The sequence below is a fragment of the Mytilus trossulus genome, chromosome 13 (genome assembly GCF_036588685.1).
Source record: "Mytilus trossulus isolate FHL-02 chromosome 13, PNRI_Mtr1.1.1.hap1, whole genome shotgun sequence".
NCBI classification, from domain to species: domain Eukaryota; kingdom Metazoa; phylum Mollusca; class Bivalvia; order Mytilida; family Mytilidae; genus Mytilus; species Mytilus trossulus.
In genome coordinates, this window is record NC_086385.1 from 18,130,856 (window position 1) to 18,144,556 (window position 13,701).

The 13,701-nt window shown below is 31.1% G+C and overlaps 1 protein-coding gene across 4 annotated transcripts in view; it reads right to left on the reverse strand.

The window, feature by feature from the left end:
• Positions 1–13,701, reverse strand: part of LOC134694035 (myosin light chain kinase, smooth muscle-like) — a 64,566-nt gene that overhangs the window by 12,292 nt on the left and 38,573 nt on the right. For 2 of the 4 annotated variants that reach the window (XM_063555033.1, XM_063555035.1), the window contains 8 exons: positions 13,028–13,203; positions 9,353–12,050; positions 8,315–8,332; positions 5,124–5,271; positions 4,054–4,467; positions 3,138–3,281; positions 2,200–2,369; positions 1,342–1,501 (listed from right to left, as the gene is read on the reverse strand). In XM_063555033.1, the coding sequence (XP_063411103.1) occupies positions 1,342–1,501; positions 2,200–2,369; positions 3,138–3,281; positions 4,054–4,467; positions 5,124–5,271; positions 8,315–8,332; positions 9,353–12,050; positions 13,028–13,203 (3,928 nt within the window). The remainder of the gene's footprint in view (positions 1–1,341; positions 1,502–2,199; positions 2,370–3,137; positions 3,282–4,053; positions 4,468–5,123; positions 5,272–8,314; positions 8,333–9,352; positions 12,051–13,027; positions 13,204–13,701) is intronic. The other 2 variants (XM_063555036.1, XM_063555034.1) reach the window with 1 other exon arrangement.

Below are 13,701 nucleotides of genomic sequence, written 5' to 3' on the forward strand. Positions count from 1 at the left end.
TTCATTTATGTATGAAAATTATGACATCACAGAATCCAGAAATGCAAAGATAGATCTAGGCAAAAGAGTTGGTGTTATCGAGCAATTACTAAATTACGCTAATAAAATCATTAACAAAAATAACCTTTTCATATTGCTTTATAGAATAGGCTTTGAATTACCATCCTGGTTGTATACCATTATGGTTTTGTCTGTATCAATTTTTGATATAACAGTTATATCTTTAAAAATTACTTCATTGGTATATTTGATGTGGTCATAATAATTTTTTGACAAAATATTTAAAACTCTTTGTAAGACTTCTTTAGAAAAAAAATCATTCGGCAAATTACTATTAAGGATGGTCATATTTAACTTTAAACAGAAAGTAGTAAATTACTTAATATTCAGCAGATAAAGCCTTTTTCTGTAAGAGCATTAAATTGATGACCTAGAGCAAATATGAAATAACACATCTGTATATAGACATATTGATATTTGACTTTCACGTCTAATTATTATCTAAAGATGCTGAATTCTCTTCTCAAGAAATTATGGGGCCTGAAGGGGTGATATCTTATAACATAAAATTGAATTTAAAAAAAAAATTGGTCAACTATTTTGGAAAACTATTAACACAGTCATATGACAGTCTGTGTACCTAACCATGAACTTTAAAAATCATTTACGAAGCCAAATAAAAATGTCAGAAACTTCAGAGGCATGACAAAAAAACTTTATTTTTTTTGGAATTTTTTTTTGAAATATTTATTCAAAGGAGCTTTTTACTTTTTCTGAACTAGTTATGACATCATAAAATCATACATAACTGAAAAAAATGTTTAGTAAATCAATCGTTTTAAATTTATTTCTTATTTCATGACAATTTTTATTTGTAAGTTTTTAAGTTAGAACTTCGTACAAAAGAAACAATGTCCTGTCAGTATATTCATTGGCATGCTTTGATATGTTATGCCTCAAGCATAATTATTTCTATAAAAATGGACTATTCAAAGAAGCTTCTATAATTAAAACACAAGCAAAACATGCACTCAAAATAATCTTATTTATAAAACCAAAACTGTGCATGAGTGCAAACCATCACACATGCACACACTATCTTATAGCAGTGTTAAAAAGCATCATTCATAAAATAATATATTCAAACAATAGGTAATACTGATTCTGTAATATTTCACAATGCAATAGGTTATATATGAGTGTAGCTATGAAAACTTCAAATTGTTCATAAGGGGTTATTTGCTAAATATATATTTCTGGTTTCCAATAATATATTGCATTATGAAAACATATTCATCATATTACCATTTGTGTCAAATGACAAAAGTAATAAATATTTACCATCAGAATCGACAGAGAGACGGTGTGATGGATGGTTGTCTTTGGTTACTATGACATCAGATACAGGACTGGGTTCACTTAATCCAATCTTGTTTTTGGCACTGACTCGGAAAAAGAATGGATTGTGACCGGCAAGGTTTGTGGCACAAAATGAGGTACTCTGTAAATAAAACAAAATGCTGTGCAATAAAAGGTAATTAGAAAAACAAACATTGTTGTTTGTTTGTCAATTTTACCAGAAATGGTTCTACATATCTATTATAGTGTCGACATAATTTTAGTGGATCCATTTTTTTTAATCCTAAAAATAACATTTCCGATGCAATTAATCCAAAAGTTTTTAAATTATCCTCAAAATTACAGGAATTCTGATAAGTTTTTTGCTCCAACTGATTTAGTTTTAAAGATAAAAGGCAAAAGCTGCAGTATAACTGTTATATATAGAATAATAGGTAGTTGAGTTTTTGATACTGACTATATCATGTGGAATATCTAGACGAGTAGGCCAAGTAATTTTAGAGGATAAGTTTTGAAATGTTTACAACAATGACAGATAAACACACAGTTGCTTGGGCAAAGTTAGCTTAAACAACAAATAGACAAACAAGTCCACAAAACAACACCAAGAAAACTTAAGCTACAGTAACTGGAAACTCATCAATAACGGAGGGTAAACTCAGGCGCTCAGACAGAGTAAAAAGTTATTGTACTATCAGGGGAAATTGTTGTGTGGTTCCCAGCAAATATAAATTCTGTGATTTGCCATATTGATAACCAAGCTTCCTACAATATATCGCAAAATCATAAAAATGGCTATTTAATAAGAAACTGTAATAGTTCCCATTAAAAATAACTTACAGAACAATTTTCTGACAAAGTTTGCCACTCTTCCTCTTCAGCGTTACACATCTCTACTTTATAAGTTTTGACTAGACTTCCTCCGTCACTGTCTGGCTCAGACCATGAGAGGATCACAGTAAACAGTGTGGTTTCTGTAGCGTAGGGTTTACTGGGAGGGCTTGGCACATCTGTAATAGAAACAAAGAAAATTCAATCATACTTTCAGAACAACAATGAAAGTTTTCCTTTGTTTTTTAGTTTTGTCAAGTGCAGGAAGGAATGTTGTATAAAGAATCAATATCATGTCTTGTGCATTACAAAGCTAATTAATATTAGAATTCTATAAAACAATCGAAAAATATACAATAGAAATACATTACAACAGTTTGCCATGATATATCCAAAACAAATGATTTTTCATCTCATCAATAAAATTAACAGGTTGAATATCTTCTTATTAAGTCTTATATATATAACTCTTGAAAAAGTTTGTTATACCTGAAAAAGTGTTTTAAATTTAAATATTTGATGACTCATATTCATTCAACACCCAGATATTCTCATAAAATACTGATAGAATACGTGGTTTAATCAATGTCTACAGGAGAAATATTTGTCAGGTGAATTTATCATCATGTTTGAGTCCCACGTAAGATTAAAACAAATACAGCATTTAATAACAATGCAGCAAAAACAAGAAATAACAGTAACTACTGAACAAAATTTTAAGCAGGGCAATTTAAAAATATTTACACGTAATAATTTAGTAATTTAAAAAAAAACAAAAAAAAAAACGTCAGTTTGTTGAAGCTACGCATTAACCATATGTGTAGTTCCATGAGGGGAATCCATGCTTTAAAGGAATGAAGATTTTACCTTGCTATAATTTAGAAACCAAAGTATCTTAGATGAGCTTCTGCAAAATTTAAAATTGTTAAAATTATTATAAGATGTACCTAGAACTGTGACTGTAGTATCAATAGAGTCTGATCCAACATCGTTGTCCACTGTCACATAATACTTTCCACTGTCGCCTCCGTCCACCTGATCTATAATTAACCTACTAAAATGTTCTGTTGTATTTATGGAGTACAATTTATCTGAAAAACAAACATGCTAATATATTATATGTATAAATGATTCCCATGTTTTTGTAGTTTTTCTTATAACAATATTCTGTTCACACTTTCTTAAACAAATGACATACCATGTTGCTATTAATAATGCACATTTCAACATTAGCCATGCATTGCATTTAAGGAGATTTAAACTTATTGATTGTAACAGAAAATAATTAACTGTGCACATTAAAAACTTACAAAAAAACTTACACAATTTAATAATATTTATGTGGACCTATGTTATATTAATATAATCATTATGTTTTCATGAATTAAGCGAAAAGTAATTTACTGGAAATCCATCACTATTTACACAGAGTAATCTCCCTTACACATATGTATGAGGACTTTTTCTAAATTTAAATTTTAGGTGGGTCTCAACTTAAACTCTCACAAAATATTATTTTAAGTCAACTAAAAGTGCTGTGTAGGAAAACTTAATGAATTGCAAAATTATCTTAGCTAGATTTTAATATAAGGAAGCCTACTTATTGGCATTGCTTTTTCCAGTACTTTTAAAAATTCACATCATGGCCTTGGTTTTCCGTTTAGAAACTATTTCATTTCAAGTCCAATGTAATCAATCCACTATACATGTTACCTTCCCTTGTAGGTACATATTTATTTTAATAATTTGAATTTTCTAAACAAAAACAACCAATTTATGTTTAAACAAATATGTATTTGTTGACTGGTGTTAAACATTTAAACAATGTCAAAAGTGTGTATTTTAAACAAAATCAAAACATACTTGAAATAATTTCGAAACTGTCTCTAAACCATCGGACAACAGGTTTCGGTTCAGCTGTAAAAGAAACTTGAAGTTGTAATTTCTGTCCACGTTCAGTCACTACATTCCTTGGACTTATTTCATGGATATGAGGGGCCTGTTTCTGAACAGATTCAAAGTCATCCTCAAATTCATCATAGTTACTCTCATCTAAACTTGTAGAAACAGATGGCATGCTGGGAGTTTTATGTTCATATTGCTGTGACACAGTGATTGGTTGCTGTTCAAATGAAGGAGTAAATGGTGGTGTTTCTGTGGATGAATAAGAAATTTTCCGTACAGGGGTGTGACTTGAAAATGTAGATGTTTGATTGGATGAGAGATCAGAAGGTCCTTCTTCATCAGTTACTTCATTTGATGGGTTACTGCCGCATTCTACAGAAATAATATAAAAAAACATGTTAATGTTCCATGAACTCTAAATGATCAATGAAGTCAACATCTAGCAATGAGAAATAATGTTAAAACATGCTTTAAAAAATAATGTCTAAGTTGTTGAAAAATAAGATTGCCATCCAGATCCAGCTTACTGGATTGGGAAAGACAATTTCAATATTTGGGCAGAGTAAAAATGTTTCTTAAATAAGTTTCAATAAGTATGATCAGAATAAAAAAGTTTGAGAAAACAAATACCTAGAATATTTAAGACTTTACTTTATTGAAGACACATGTTTTCATTGAACAATCACAACAAAAATATGATAGTTCTTGTTGGTAATACCAAGGTACAATTCTGAATGCTAATCAAACAATGACAATTCAACAGTACAGAAAACCAACAGACTAGTTGATTGATTGTATTTGCTTAAACCCCAATAGCGAACATTCAATGCGTACATTGGACAAATAAAAACAGCATAAGATTTCAAAAGCAATATATAAATAAATTCAATTTATAATTGTTTAAGCTCTGAAGTACCATTTATATATAAGTTATTTTAATTAATCAATGTTGAACATAGATTTTAACCTGTTAAATATAATCCATTGAAAACTTTCAGAAAAAGGCATCTATCTGAGTCCACACTTACCTTCTACATAGAGATGACAAGAACATCTTGCAGTACCAAGACTATTTGTAGCAGAGCAGACATATTCCCCATCATCTTCAGGATAAGCCCCGGCTATAACCAAAGTTGAGGTGTTATCTTCATAAGTCATACGGAAAAACTTAGAAGGCTACAAATATAAGGTCAAGTGAATTAACCCACATGTCCGACCTCTATTTATATAATGATACTTACATTGATATATGATGGACATTAAAACAAGTAAACACCTATAATTCCATATCGCCTGGACAAACAAATGTAAATTAAATTGAGGTATAATCATAGTCTATATTTAAATAACAGTTTAATGCCCTATTTCAATTTCCTTATCCATACATCATGTTACAAACATCTATACATCAAATTAGGCTGTTTAAATTAATTATGCTAAATACCAAAAATATTTTTCGAACATACTTCCCATACTAATATTTTCCCAGACAAAATAGTCACAATTTCCTCGATTTTGTAAAGTTACGGTTTCTCAATTAAATTGTTTACTTTATAAACTATCAAAATTTGAAAGTTTTAAATGCATATTTAGTCAACAGTGTCAAAAAAACATAAAATCATTGAACAGAAAAGTTAATCAGCTGCAAAACAAATTTAAGCTGTAAACTTTAAATTATTGAGTAAATATTGGCAGAAATCATGCAATTAATTGCATGACTGATAATTTGCCATTCAATCTACGTGAAGGAAATAAAACTATTCAAAAACCATAATGTCATTAGATATCCTGCCTTTTTCCTGCTCAACCATACAATGAGATTTGATTACAGACAGACCCCCTCCTAAATTACCAAAAGTAATCATTTTGCATTATCCATAATATTATGGTAAAAGTTAAATAAACCAAGCAGATTAATCCCTTCACTGGTGTATCAAATACATAGATAGAATACCAATCAGTTTTCAAACATTTCAAAAATACATAATAGATGAATGAAGTCTGCAAAAATGCTATTTATATAGAAAGTCCAGGGTATGTTAATCTTAATAAAATAGAGAATAGAAATAGTGGATTTTTCAAAGAGACAACAACAGGACCAAAGAGCATAAACACCTCTAGGCCACCACTTGGTCTTCAACACAGCAAGTGAATCCAGCATCCATGGCGTAAATAAGCCAAGACTTAGGAAAGCCTTGGGACAGATGCAAAAATGTTGGGGTTAGATATGTTTTGTGAGATTTCATCCCTACATCTAGCCATTGTAGAATAAAATTACACCCAGCAGTTGAAATTTATATAAGTGTAACACTAACAGGACACATTTTTCTATAAATGGACTCAATCCTATATTTCTATTTCTTGATTCCTGGTCTTATAACCTGTCATCACTTTGTCATATTGTCCATGATCCTAGTATGATTTTGTGACAAAGTTTGACAAGACAATCATAAGACCATCATAACTATAAGATAAATGATTATAGGTACTGACTATGTAGGACACATACTGTTGAGGACAGATGTCTTTGGGTTTTTTACATGATTTATTTCACTTTATCCTCAGGTGCAATTTGTCATTATTAGAATTTATCCACGAAATCAATGAAAAATGGTATCATACTAATAAAATACATCCTGATTCCACAGTAAATTGAAATCAAAAGTGTTTAGCCTAACCAAATCTTAATATTAACCCACAGATAGAATGGTCTTTCTCCTTGTACTTCGTTTCCTATAAAAATGTATGTCAGCTCTAAGGGAAACAACTCTCTCATTTCTGGGTCAAATACAAAGACTTTTAGTTAAGCAAAAATTATGTATCCACATGAACAGTTGCAGTCAATAATTTTTAAATGCATCAAAACTCATTTCATTTTCTCTTTTATCATTCTTATCTTGAAAATTTTCATTGTGTATTTAAAAAAAAAAGACTTCAATTTTTTATGAAGGTTGTCATGAGACATAAAAATATTAACTTTTTCATTTTTACTTATAGGACCATTAATTTTCCAAGCAACTTAAATAAATCATACCCATTAAGTTGATTTATTCAAACTAACACCCCACACGTGGCAGGTTTGTCGACCTCAGTCTTATTTGACTGATATTGCAAGAGTTTTCTGTAGGCATTCAGGCCTCCTCCATCAGGTTAAAGGGGCAAATTCAGGGAAAGAAGGCAATTGTTTTTTTTTTGCCTAACATCAAAAGGTAAAAATTTCTAGTTTACAAAAAAAAGATAAATCTTATATGCCATGATAGGCTATTTAAAGTGGGTTCCACAAAGATGAAGATACTAAAGAAAGAAGTAAATGTTAAGGATCCAGTCATTATAATGATGGATTGTTGAGCAGAACTAGATAATTTACAACAAGCCACCTACAGCCTAAGAATGTATGCAGTTTATAAGTGGAGAGATTTTATATATGGAACTCTCCCAACATGCAGCTGTGGTCATAGAATAGAGGCTATATTTTTTCAAAGATATCTACATTTTACATTCATTACAACCAAACGGAAACCTCTATATTTTCAACTTGAAAATACAAAAATGAAGCCATTAAATATTTAAGAACATTTGTATTTCTTTAACCTAGATATGATATGGGTCTACACTATTCTTTGAAAATTTTAACTGTAACAGCACACATCAAAAAATTCAATATATAAGTAAACCTCCTGAAATCACAATTTTAAATAGTTTATTGATCTTCAAGCGATACTTTACAGAATTTAGAAATAAGTATCAAACATTGAATTGATCAAATCTGATAATAGACAGATACAGACAACTTCAACTTCTCCAAGACAGAAATGTCAAGTACACCTGTACTTTGATGCAGATAACTATTATAGTACACCAGTACATACACATGGTGGACTAGTACTTTGATGCATCTATATGTTATTGCTAATATGAGGTTATCTTTATGAATCCAATGATTTGTATAGTCCTCCTACTATACAAATCTTTGTCTTATCTACATGGAAAAAATAAAATTCAAGAGAAACAACACCTTTTACCATATAAATTGAAAATCAAGGTTTACTACAAATCTTTATCACTGATGAAAAATTCAAACATACCGAATCTACAAAATAATCAAAATATCATTTTTCCTGTTCTCTTTAAAATATTTGTTAGATCACTCCATTAGACACTAGCATAGTTCTACTATATCAGTTTATAAGCAGTTTGTTAGCTTTTCGTCAACACTCACCTGTATACGTTTAGATGTCTGTAAAAAGTTAGATGGGAGATAACTCTTGTCAACTTTATTTTTTTGTAATGAATGATTCTATTAAAAACTTATCATTAATTCATCCGATCTTTCCATATAGAACTTTTTTTTTTATTTGTCCACAACAAAGACCCATTCTTTGCATAATGTGGTTGGAAAATGAATGTACCCAACTTGGTAACATGTATGAAATGTACTTTCTTGGATAAAACTGTTGGATTTAATCAATGTAGAGTAGTTTTCTTTATAACTGAGAATTTCTGTTTTCAAATGAGTTTCCTATTTTTATAGCATACCTACTTACATGTGACTTATAGTCCAATAATGCTTTATCTTTAAATGTAGTCCAAAATGGTCATATATAATCCATGACAAAAATGCATGATTATTTTTCAAAGCTTTAAATAAGATTTATTAATTGACAATCTTTTAAAGTATTACATGAGATTTCCTCTTGCTATTGAAATGATTAGTAGAACCATCGTCACCACTTCTTTTGTTGTACTATAGTACACATACTGTACATAACATCCCTGAAACATCGTCACCATTACTTTTGTTGTACTATAGTACACATACAATACAATACATCCCTTATAGGTTTGGGGAAAATCGCCTAAAACACTGTACTTTTATTTTTCCAAATTTGTTTGATGGAACTTTTACCAATATTTTTTTTCAAAGTAACTTCATTTTGGTGTAATGAGAAATTTTACCTGAGGAAAAGACCTTCCATACTTTATATATCTTTAAGTCCAAGAACATTATTATCTCTGTACACCCAAGATGAAGACACCTTCAAGTAACATAACACCCTTTATACTCAGCCCTTAATAGTTTATCCAGTTATTATTGTTTTAAACACAAAACTTCAGACACCTATGTGTAGCTATATATATTTACTTGATATATATATAAACTTCTCTATATTGTGTATTAGTATTTAGTGTATAAATTAATTAAATTATAAACTTTTAACAGAAGATACAAAATTAAACTTTAAAAAGCCAAACCTACCTTAATTCTTTTGTTGTTCATTGCCCAAGCTACATCAGGCCTGGGAATCCCTGACACCTGACACTGCAAGGTCACAGACTGACCTTCTCTCACTCTCACATCTACAAGGTCGGCTAGGAATTTAGGATATTGGCGATGATGAGGTTCAACGTGACGTTTCAAAACATGTCTGAAATCCAACTGTTCAACAATTGCAGGGGATTTCTCAAAATCAAATTTTTTAGAGTATTTTGTCTGCTTTTTTGACGGAACACTTCTTATATCATCTGATGGAGAGCTGGTAACGTCATCAGCTAAGTCAGAACTAAGACCTGAAATTTTTCTGAGAATTTTTTTATCTTCATCATCTACATCTAACTTTTCTATTGGTCCATATCTTGGGTTTCTTTTCAAACTCTCAAATTCTCTATCAATTCTAGAAAAATCTTCAAAAAGTTCCTCAACTTCACTAAATTTAGTTCTTTTTAAATTCATCATAACTGCATGGCCGGGACCTAAATTTTCAGGTATGTTTTCTGAAGCACTTTCATGAACATCACTTTCAGAGTTAGAACCATTCATGTTCTCAAATACATTTTCCCTATCCACTTCTCTATGTGATACATTTTTCCTATCCATTTCTCTGTGTGGGTCATTATTTGGAGAAGAATGATTATTATAAGACACAGAGGAGATTTTTCTTTCATATTTATCCAAACTACCTCCATTATGATTTTGTGTATTTTCAATTCTTCCATTTTGGTGCATGTTATTCCCCTGAATACTGATTTGATCATCAGCTTGTTCAGCATATAGCTCAGACAAAGCATTCCATTTCTGTGCTCTCTCACTTTTTTGCATTTCTAATTTTGTTTCAACTACTTGATGATCACTTTTCTCTGATGAGTCAGAAGATTCTGAAATACCATTATTACTCTCCAAATTATTCACAATTTTAGCATGATGATAATTACTGGGTGAAAATTCAACACTATTTTTCTGTGGTAATGCAGATCTAGTGATTTTCGGTGAACTTTCTACTTTTGGCTTTCTATTTGTAAGAACAGTTTTGTCTTTTATGTCATGATAGTGAGTATTTTGATCATTCCTTTTTAGTTGTGGTAAACTCTCCTGAATTTTAGTTTTAGCCTCAATTTGATTTAAAACATTCCTGAAATTAGGTGAACTTTCTCGACTTAGTCGACGTGTTTCCCCTAAATTTCTTGACCTGTTCATTCTTTCCGCTGACTTTGGCACAGATTGAGTAAAAGAAGACACAATTTTTTGTTCTGGTTTTGGAGGCCTATCTTTTAAACGATCTAAAACTTCATCAACATTATTGATCCGTTTTACACTTGTTTTTATAATTGGTGATGGGTCACTTTCTTTTTGACCAGACATTTTCTCACGAAAACTTCCAGTGCTATGTAATTTTGTGGGAGAACTTGTTGCTGGAAGTGAATTTCGTTTCTTCTCTAATAATATTTTAAATTCAACTTGTCCTGTCACTGGTGTTTCTACAACTGAAGTTCGTTTTTGTTTTTCTGGCATTGTTCTGATTTTATCTGCTTCAAACTTTTGTCCAAACACAGCACCCATTTCTACCGCACTGTTCTGTGTGGCTTCTGCCAAGAAATTTCTTTTCATACGACCTTCAGAAGTAGGACTTGGCAAAGTTTTTATATGACCTTCAAAAGTAGGACTTGGCAAAGTTTTTGTATGACCTTCAGAAAAAGGACTTGGCAAAGTTTTTATATGACTTTCAGAAATAGGACTTGGCAAAGTTTTATGACCTTCAAATGTAGGACTTGGCAAAGTTTTTGTATAACCTTCTGAAGTAGGACTTGGCAATGTTTTGGCACTATTTACTTTCATTCCCTCAATTTGCTGTTCTTGCAATATCATAGTTTGTTTTTTCCCTATAATTGTTTTTAAGTCACTGTGTATTACAGCTTGTCTTTCTTTTACTGAAAATTCTGTTTTTGATTCTGTTTCCTCGTTTTCACATCTGTTAAAAACTTTTGGTTTATTCTCACATATAGTTTTACTTTGAGGTGTCTCATTTTCAATTTCTGACATTTTCAAACTTTGAGGTGATCCAGACAAATCATTTGCAAGCTTTCTTACATTTATCCTTGAACTTCGAGCTCCAGAAATACTTTTTGGAGACTGTGTTGTACTTGAATTCAAATTTCTATTATTTCTAGAAGACACAAACATACTTTGATCAGTACTAGGTGACTCTTTTGAGAATTTTCTGACTGCGTCTGATACTTTAACAGGAGATTTGTCTCTCTGTCGTTGACTAACTACAGAATGTGAGTCGACTCTAGATGTTGATAATCCTTTATTTCTTACTGATGCCAATCCATGTTCTAATTTGTTATCTTTTGGAGTCTTAATCTTATTTAAAACATCCCTAAAATCTTCTTTTGTCTGATGACTATGTCCTTGTCGACCCCTGGACAAATTACTGCTAAATGTTGTTGGTAATTTTCTAGCAGGAATTAATTTGTTAGATGATGGAGAGTTGTCCTGAGGTTTATCAAACATTTCAATCTTTCTGTTGATGACTCCTCTCTTTGAACCTTCTGGTGTAAAACGCTTAGGACTATCTGGTGTAAGGTGCTTTGGACTGTCTAGTGCAGATCTCTTAGGACTTTCGGGTGTACGCTTTGGGCTGTCTAATGTAGATCTCTTTGGACTATCTGGTATAGATCTAAAATGAAATGCTCTGATTTTATAAACTGATGAAATATCAATGAGACAGCAACCAACACCATAGTTTAACCAAAATATACATCAAGATTAGAAAGGACAAAATGTAGGCAAACTTTATCTAACTTTGCCAATGCTCTTCAAAAACACCAATCTTTCTGTGTGACATCATCAGACATGGTCTCCTAAACAAGGGAAAATATAGAAATCAGAAGCAAAAGAAAAATTTGAAGTCTTGAATAAATTTTGACTAATGAAAGATTGAAATCACATGATTGACATGTTAATTATCAACTAGACAGGAAAAGTATAAATTGATAAGATTACGAGAAATACTGATTAATTTTTGCCCCTGTTCCAACTCCCAAGTCAGGAGCATCTGGCCTTTGTCAGTTGTGTATGCTTAACCAATTTTGGTTCATTTATATGTTTGGAATTGATTATGACAACCATTTTTACTGAACAAGTACACATTTTTGTTAAGTGGCCAGCTGAAGCCCACTTAAGAGTGCAGGATTTTTTTGCTATGTTGAAAACCCATTGGTGGTCTTGGCGCTGTTTTTTTCTCTTTGGTTGGGTTGTGGTAAAACGTAGACCTTACAATTAGTTAGGATCAATATTAAAGCCAAAGCTGTATTCACAACCATTGCACATGGATAATTGTCACTGCTGACATGTATGAGGAAAAGAGTTCTACAATCGCTACTTTATATGTTAAAAGGAAGCTTCAAGATTTTAGGAAAAGGTATTCAAAATGCAACAACTGCATGGACCAACAATTTTTCTTTAAGAAATAGAACTAAACGTGCGTTTTTCAAAAAGGCTTTATTACATTTTCTTGTCAAATTATCCTCAATATATTTCTTAAAATATAAAAAAATGAAATTTAAAATAGAATAGGTGGATGTTAGAATGATCACAATAGCTTTAACACTATCCTTTAGGGCTAGGTCAGCTAAAAAAATTATATATTTTCACCTCTTCCTGACTGCTGAGGTTTCAGTATCTTTGAACTCTGTATTTGGTTTACCCATTGTCAACTCAATATCAGTTGATACACTTCCTGAGGGATTTAGTAACAGACAGGTATACTTCCCACAATCCTCTATTACAACATTTCTAATCTCTAATATGGAATCATCACCATGTGTAACCTGAAAATCATTATTGAACATTTAATACTAACATCAAATATAGAAATCAAGTACTGCATTTTCTGTAGGACATTATTATTTTATTAAAGTGATTGTTTATGTGCACTGTATGTCCTTTTACTTTTGTTGTCTACAAATAGAGTCCCTAGTGTGGACAGTGTTTAAATTACTTACAAATTTGTTTCATCATCCTTTCAAATTCATTTCTTTAAGTAGGGCGAAGAAATTTACAAGATATCGGGCATTTGTAGGTTAAGTAGTGAATTGGTCCAGTTTGAAAAAGTTAAAAATAAGTATGGATTTTTGCGGTATGGGCTTTGTTCATTGTTGAATGCCATACGGTGACCTATAGTTGTTAATGTTTGTGTCATTTTGGTCTTTTGTGAATAGTTGTCTCATTGGCAATCATACCATATCTTCTTTTTTATAATTAAGCTGTTAAACTGAATTACAGACCGCCTTAACATTAAATTATCCATATTTGGAGTTAGAGTTGAT